Source organism: Myotis davidii, unplaced genomic scaffold (assembly GCF_000327345.1).
Source record: "Myotis davidii unplaced genomic scaffold, ASM32734v1 scaffold104, whole genome shotgun sequence".
NCBI classification, from domain to species: domain Eukaryota; kingdom Metazoa; phylum Chordata; class Mammalia; order Chiroptera; family Vespertilionidae; genus Myotis; species Myotis davidii.
The window spans coordinates 1,361,002-1,369,386 of record NW_006296625.1 but is presented as its reverse complement, the minus strand read 5'-3'; the positions used below and the strand labels follow the sequence as shown (position 1 = coordinate 1,369,386).

Here is an 8,385-nt window from a genome sequence, read left to right as displayed (position 1 = left end):
GTACACAGTATACTATATTATACACAGAACCTTCCATATTGTTTGCTTTGAGACAGATTGTTAACGATATTCAGCATGTATTCTAGGACTAACTCTGGCTGATATTGGATTCTTCTACATGCCTAAAGTAATAATTTCAAGGTGGAGGTTATATTCAGATGCTACTCAAGAGTATATTTATACTACATGCTACTGCACTTATTTTATTAAAAAACTCCACCCCAAACAGTATCTTCATCATAGGAATAGCAGTAAATAGAAGGAAGATCAGCTGGTCTTTACCAGGTTATTACAAGAAAAAATTACTTCAGGAAAACCTGATCTTAAGTTATTTCAGAACAAATCTAAAGCAAATCAAGAGGAGAAAAATAATAACAGGAAAAAAGGTAATAAAAAATAACTGCAATAAAAACTGTTATAAATTTATTTCAGGATAAATCTACAGTAACTAAAGAGAAAGAAAATAACAGGAAATAACATTAAATGGAACTCTGCCCAGCAATTAGAAGCTCCTTCTTCCAGGAGCTGGTGCTATCTCAGCCACTAGGTTTACTTCACTCACCCCTCCTCCGCTTCCTTTGTCATCAACACCCTCAGTTGCCATGTCAGAGCCCAGAACATCTTTTCGTCTCAACCCCCAATCCCAGCTTCTTTGCTTAAGCTCTGGGTCTGCCTTGAAGCATATAGCTTTGTTTGTTCCTTTGGTTATAAAGGTGCTAACATCCAGGACAGCAATGTCTACATCAACAGTAGCCACCATTTTTGACTGGGCATTTGCTGTGCTGTTAGCATTGGACTCTTTTTTTTTATTGGTTATCCCACTTACTCAATGAGCTAATAAGTACCATTATTCACTAGCACACAATTGTTTTCAGAGAACAAACTTCTTTGAATTTCTGTTGGCTTTAAGCAGTGCTGATCACGCCATTGTATTTCTCTAAAAGTTGCTCTTGGAAATAGCTCTCAGCATCTTCTTAATGAAAGAAGTTTAGTAGCTGATATTTAGAATTCACTGGGATACTGTTACCCTGGGCCACAAATTGCATTTTGATATTTAATGTTGATACTTTGGGCTTTTTTAATAAAGGAAATTTCCTTTTTTTCCCACCAAGCCTAGAAACACTTACTTAGAAACACTCCATTCAAGACGCGTTCATTTCCCTATTTATTCTGGATTCTTCCATAGTTAGCAAGGTGTCTGTTATGTGCAACGCAGACAATTTTAACTAAAAAGTATCCAGCTATATATTCTTTAATGTCTTGATTAACACATAATGGAAAGTATAGTATTCTAAATTTATTTTTATTTTACACTGAAGATGTACATATTCTTATAATGAATAGTAATAATAAGCCCACTGTTTGCTTATTATTTTAGGCTTTAGACAATTTCATTAATGAGTCAGTTAATATCAACAAACCACTGTGAACCAAAAGGCCATTTTACTCCTAGAAACTTAATGCCTTAGAAGATTTTTATTCTTATATTCATGACTAGATTTTTTTCTCAAAAAAAAAAAAAAAAGAGACATATTCAACCATTCAAGAAGCCTGTTAAGTACAGGTTAAACTTCAGTCAAAATAACACTATTGAAATGCAAATTGATGAAAATATGTTGCTCCCCTCACCTTCCCCAAAGTCACAGATATGATCTTTGAAAATCTGCTGCTCAGATTATTCTGGCAAAAGAAGCAAGCTGTTGACTAAGTGAGAGATATAGTAAGAGTTTCCCACATACTATTTAACACAATACAACAATTCCTATCTATACTAATAGAGGAATATGCAAATTGTCCAGGACACTGTCACAGTAATGACCGAACAGCAAGCTGTGTGGGGTGACCAGGTTGGCAGGGGGGCAGTTGGGGATGACCAGGTTGGCAGTGGGGGTCAGTTTGGGATGACCAGGCCAGCAGGAGGGGCAGTTAGGGGGGAGCGCTGCTCAGCCAGAAGCTGGGCTCACAGCTGGTGAGCGCAGTGGCGGTGGCAGGAGCCTCTCCTGCCTCCATGGCAGCACTAAGTAGCAGCGAGCAGGCAGGCAGTAAGGAGAGAGGTCCCGGACTGTGAGAGGGCACAGGCCGGGCTGAGGGATACCCTCCTCCTCCCCCCATAGTGCATGAATTTCATGCACTGGGCCTGTAGTTAGTAATAAGGGGGAAATGAAGACCACTGGAAAAAGGGGACAGAGCTGCCAGGCTGAACTCCCCAACAAGGGCATCCCAATGGGAAGAGGAGCACCCAAGTGCCTTGGGAGTTAGAATTATCAAAGAGAAGCAAACACTAAGCTTAAATTCAAGTCATTGCTTTGAAGGCTGGGTTTATAAATTCTCTTCCCCTCATTAACTAGAAAAGTCTTTTGTTATCTCACCTTACACAATTTATCCCACCATGAGTCATAGATTTTCATTTGCTCTCTACATACAGGGGTGGGCATAAGTAGGTTTACAGTTGTGAGCATATGAAACAGTTTATTCTTGTATTAATTATTAATTATTGTAGTATTTTCCTCATGAACACCTGTAAACCTACTTTTGCCCACCTCTGAATAAGAAGTGTTTGAAGAATGTCAGATGACTTCTCTCTTTTGGGGTTTCTATTTTCCTCCTTTCTAAATGACCATTATTGCTGGTGGGCGTGGGAGGAAGTGGTGTTGGAAACAAATTAGTACAACAACGGAACGCTTTGTTGTCAATGGTGCAATCTTGTAGACATTTACTCTGATAATTTAAAAGATCTTAATCTATAGGTGAATACATCTTTGATTCTTACTCATTTTATTGCTGCTATACAATCAACAAAAATACCAAGTTCTGCTTAATATAAGCCCTGACAAATTTCCTTTGTCCTTGACAAAAGTTCTGGTTCCTGGTGATGTGGTTTTGGGGAACAATGCAACAACTGGTAATAAACCTATGCTCCACAAAGTTAAAACAAACAACTTGCCAATGTTTTAATCACAGTTTAAGAAAATGATTTATTTTTATTTTGGCAACAATCCAGCCAAAGTTATAAGAGAACTTAACGTTGTTAGACCAAAGAGATGGAGAGACACTTTAAATAATTATAAATGCTGTGTATTTTCACATAACACTCTGTTGGAATGTCTTAAGGAATAAAATAAAAAGGATATAGTTGATGAATTGAATAAAGCACTTCTTTATCCTGTGACATTCTTATTAATGGAACCTGTTTCAATGAATATTTTTTATTTTATTTTATTCATTTATTTGTTTTTCCTTTTAGGCAGTACATTTATTAAATGCATAGCAATATCAACATATTTGCAAACATTGAACTTGATAACCTTTTTCTGATTCAGATCTAGTTAATGTCAATAGTTTCATAGAAAGAGAGCCTTGGGAGTTAGTGTTGCCCTGGCCATTACTAGTTATAAAATATAAGGCAATAAGTCGCGTTGGCCTTACATTCCTCAATAGGCGATAAGATTACGTGACCTCTAAGGCCTTTTCTAGTCAATGACGGTTTTTTAAATTCTTTACAATGCAGGGAAATTTTGCTTCAATGGAAAACTATGCATTGTTTAGAGTACCCCTTCCAGGTTATTGAATTGTGATTTTATGGGGCTCTGTACCTTGCATGGCCTTTGAGTTATTTTACAGCTCTGCAGATTGTAGATTATTGGTAGCAATGCAAAATAATTCTTGTCTATAGACATGGAAATAAATTCTGTCTAGTGGTAGTTTAATTGACTTTCCTCTCACACTGTTCAAAGCAGCCAGATTTGCCTTTATTTGTACATTCATTTAAGAGGACATACAGATGGCCAACATACAGACATATGAAAAACATGCTTAACGTCACTAATCATCAGACAGATGCAAATTAAAATCACAATGAGATATCACCTCACACCTGCCAGAATGGTTACCATCAATAAATCAACAAACAACAAGTGCTGGCGAGGATGTGGAGCAAAGAGCACTGTGGGGCACTGCTGGTGGGAATGCACAGTGGTGCAGCCACTGTGGGAAACAGTAGGAAGGTTCCTCAAAAAATTAAAAATGGAACTGCCTTTTGACGCAGTAATCCCACTCTAGGGATATATCCTAAGAATCCTGAAACACCAATTCAAGAGAATATATGCACCTCTATGTTCATAGCAGCATTATTAACAATAGCCAAGATACAGAAACAACCCAAGTGCCCATTAGCAGATGAGTGAATAATAAAGCTGTGAGACAGATACACAATGGGATACTATGCAGCTGTAACAAAGAAGGAACTCTTACCTTTTGTGACAGCATGTCACAGGTGAGGGACTGGATGAAAGAAACTGAAGGGAGCAGCCAAAGCACATATATCCATAACCCATAGATTCCCACTTCCACCCAGCCCCCACCACCCCTTCCCTCTGGCCATCACCATACTGCAGACAACAGTGTGGTGATGGTCAGAGGGAACAGTTGGTGGGGGCTGGGTAGAAGTGGGTAAGGGGAAAATGGGGACATCTGCAATAGTGTCAACAATAAAAATAATTTAAAACATTTGAAATTTGTATTGAATTTATTAGGCTAACATTGGTTAACAAAATTATACAGATTTCAGGTGTACAATACTGTAATATATCATCTGTATATTACATCATGTGTTCACCATCCCAAGTCAAGAATCCTTCCATCACCATTTATCCCTCCTTTAGCTTCTTCTACCTCCCTCCAACCCCTTCCCCTCTGGTAATCACCGTACTGTTGTCTGTGTATCATTTTTGTTTTGTCTTGTTTATCCCTTTGACAGGGACAGAAACAGAACGTTGGGGAACCAGCTAGAATTGTAAGAAATATTAATCATGCTCTGTTTACCGGGATTGTTTTATTCTGATTAAAGAAGGCACATTCTAACCTGGCTGGCAGTTACCCACATGGGACATGGGAGCTCACCTAAAAATGCAGCCCATCCTCCGCATTTGGAGCTGCCTATTATCATGGGAAGATGAACAACTTTGCCGCAGAATCGACAGCTCTTTGAAGACCCCCTCCCCCAGCCTTTGCATATCACTAAGCCCTTTGAAGACTCCCTCCCAGCCTTTGCATATCACTAAGCCCTTTGAAGACCCCTTCCCTTTTGCATCCCTTTGAAGATCCCCAGCTCTCTACTTATCTGTTGACTGCCCATGTGGCACAACTTTCGGTTACTTCCCCATGTAATCGTTTGTCCTTTTACCCTATATAAGCAGCTGGCTTATGGTGGGGTGCAGAGCAGACTTTTTTTGGATGACCTGCTGCTCTCCCATATTGCTGGCAGTATTGGAATAAACACGCATAATGTTTCAACCCTGTCTCTGCTTAATTGGCTCAAGTAGTGACAGGCAGCACAGAGCCATTGATTGTCTGGTTACACCTTCACCTTTTTCACCCAGTCCCCTAAACCATTCCACTCAGACAGCAGTTAGTCTGTTTTCTATATCTATAAGTTTCTTTCTACGTTGTTTGTTAGTTTATTTTGTTCATTAGATTCCACATATAATTGAAATCATATTGTACTTGTCTTTCTCTGACTGGCCTATTTCACTTAGTATAATACTCTCTAGGTCCATCCATGCTGTCACAAAAGGTAAGAGTTCCTTATTTATTATGGCCACATAATATCCCATTGTGTAAATGTACCACAGCTCTTTGCACCTTCATTCCTGATCTTGATATGTTTTTGTTCTTTAGGTAGTCCTTCGAACTGCTTTTGACATCTTACTGGTGCCATCATGAATACTAGTACTTACTCAAATGATAAAAAAAAATCAGTTAAAATATTTAGCACATGTTTATTTTCTTTCTGTATGAGAGTCATGATTACTTTGATTTGGTTAAAACTAGCCATTAGTAAAAATATAAAGGGAAAGTAGGTTTTTGAATGGAAAGTTTTGAAATCAGGTGTTTATAATCTCTGATCTCACAGATGGTTACCAATCTTCTCTTTTTCACTTTTTGTGCCATAATTTCACCTTTATAACTTTTGTTCAGCTACCATTCCTTTATTCTTTACATCATTTTGATGAATGACAAACCAGTGTAGCACTTGGTAATTTAAATCTATGCTCCATAAAGCTAAACCAAACAAATGAGCTTATAAACATTTTAATCACAGTTACAATTGATATGCTTTTATTTTGGCAACAATCTAGCACTCAAGAATTATGATTAATGATTTATAGGAGAAGTTAACTTTGCTGAGCCAAAGGGGATGGGGGGAGAAACTCTTTAGACAATTATAAGTACAGCACATTTTTACATAACTCTCTTTTGGGAGTTAATATTTTATTGAAAATTTTCATCAGAATCATTACACTACACTGTATTGAAAGGGGAAAATATTTCACAACATCTAATAAATAAAAACAGATTTTTATACTTACTGTGCCCCACCACAGAGCATCTGCGTATGTAGAAAACTCTTTGTTGGCATCCTTTTCCACCAGGTAGACAAGGAAAGATGAAAAAATAAGAACCAAAAATCCTATGTACCAAGCTGTGATTAATTCCTAGGTAAAAAAGGAATGAAAGATTTTTAGAAGTGAAAACAATCTTTGAAAAAGGAAAACAAATCTATCTATGCACGATTCCATTCATTTGACTACTTCTTGGGTACTTATGATGATTTTTAAACAATCCATTATATACTGTGTCTCTAAATTACTTTGGCCAATTTCTGAAATGACTAAGTTCGCTAATGACAAGCTTATCAAGTATTTCGGCAACCAATGCAAGAGTTTAAAAAATCTTGTTCTATGAGTCAGAAAGTAAATCTTACCTTGCTGTGAGCATAAACCACAGAACCTAGTAATTTCCAAGTGCCTCCCCTTCGGTCCATGCGCACCATACGGAGGATCTGTAGGAAACGGAGACTTCTGAGTGCGGACGTGGCAAAAATATTACCCTGAGTTTTTGCAGAAACAACTGCTATTGAAGCGATAAGAACAATGGTATCTGAAAGAAACAGGTTGAAACAGCCATAAGAAGCACGACAAGGCATTTTTAGTTCCAAAAAACAACATTTCAGAAAGGTTCCCTCGGACCTGTTTGAGGTACAAATAACCAGATCTCGAACCCCCCAGCACGGCGTCGCGCTACTTGGGCTCTGCGATGCCTGGACAGCGAGAAGGCAGAGAGCAGGACTAGCCATCCTCGTCGTTCTGGCCCCTCACCATCCCACGCTCTACCTATGCAGTTCTGAACCACTTACTACTTAACCCTCAGCAAATTGGCAACGGCTTTCAGAAAGTCTGGGGTTCCCGGGAGCCTTGAAGCTGTGGGCAGCCTATCCCAACATCCCTGGTTTCCTCAGCATCCCTGTGGGGCAGGAAGGAGCTTGCCCCTCAGCCTGCACACCTCGGCTTCCTGGTTGATACCACAGAGGCATCATAGCCTGTCCAGCCATGAAAGAGCCACTTGGGACTCTTGCATGTCTCTTGTTTACTTTTTTTTAAGAAAATATTTTTATTGATTTCAGAGAGGAAGAGAGAGGGAGAGAGCGATAGAAACATCATGATGAGGGAGAATCACGGATCGGCGGCCTCCTGCTCGCCCCACACTGGGGATCCAGCCTGCAACCCAGGCGTGTGCCCTGACGGAGAATTGAACTGTGATCTCCTGGTTCATTGGTTGATGCTCAACCACTGAGCCATGCTGGCTGGGCTCTCTTGTTTTCTTGGCAAAGAAGCTTGTAGCTCCTCTGGGAAAAAAATGTCCTTATGTTGTAAAGTCTGCAGCATTACATTTTGTCTAACAAAGGCCTCAACTAAGTGGAATACTCTAAGCTCTCTGCATAAAGTACTCTTGATATCTGGTCAGCCCATTATGTGCAAGTTTGGAAACACAAATTAAATAACATTACATTTGTTACAATAGAGTATGTAATTATACACATTGTGTGTTGCATGGGAATAAATATTTAATTTTTGACATATTGGCATTTGGACTAAAAAAATCTTCCCTTTTGTAAGCTAAAAAGAGGGGAAAAAATGCAGCTAATGAAGGCGTGGAAAAGATAAAAGTGGACTTAATCGCTCTAAGGATAAATATCTGGATGATGGAAAGTAGGCTTTGAAGTGGAAGACGTGAAGTGAGGACGAATGGCCTCCTATGACAATTTAAAAATAAGTTAGCTTGACCTTAACATCCTCAAATAAACTTTCCTTCCTGCTTCAAGTGGACTGTGCATGACTGGGCATCCACACTCCAAGAGGAGTTTCACTTCGAGGACGCTGCATTTATGTTTCTGTGATCCTTAGGATTAGCTGCTGGATGGATGTGAGCCCTCATTCAGCTCAGTCCTCCCTACATGTACGAAGCTCTGGTCTGGACTGAGAAGATCTTCTGAGTCATTCTCCTGGTGCCCTTGGACTTTGAGACTTTGAGAGGGAGAGCGGGTAG

The 8,385-nt window shown here is 39.2% G+C and overlaps 1 protein-coding gene across 1 annotated transcript in view; it reads right to left on the bottom strand.

Moving 5' to 3' along the window:
• Nucleotides 1-8,385, bottom strand: part of KCNQ5 (potassium voltage-gated channel subfamily Q member 5) — a 185,473-nt gene that overhangs the window by 112,490 nt on the left and 64,598 nt on the right. Inside the window, exons 3-4 of the mRNA XM_006772161.2 lie at nucleotides 6,764-6,939; nucleotides 6,369-6,494 (exon numbers count right to left, since the gene is read on the bottom strand). Of these exons, the coding sequence (XP_006772224.1) occupies nucleotides 6,369-6,494; nucleotides 6,764-6,939 (302 nt within the window). The remainder of the gene's footprint in view (nucleotides 1-6,368; nucleotides 6,495-6,763; nucleotides 6,940-8,385) is intronic.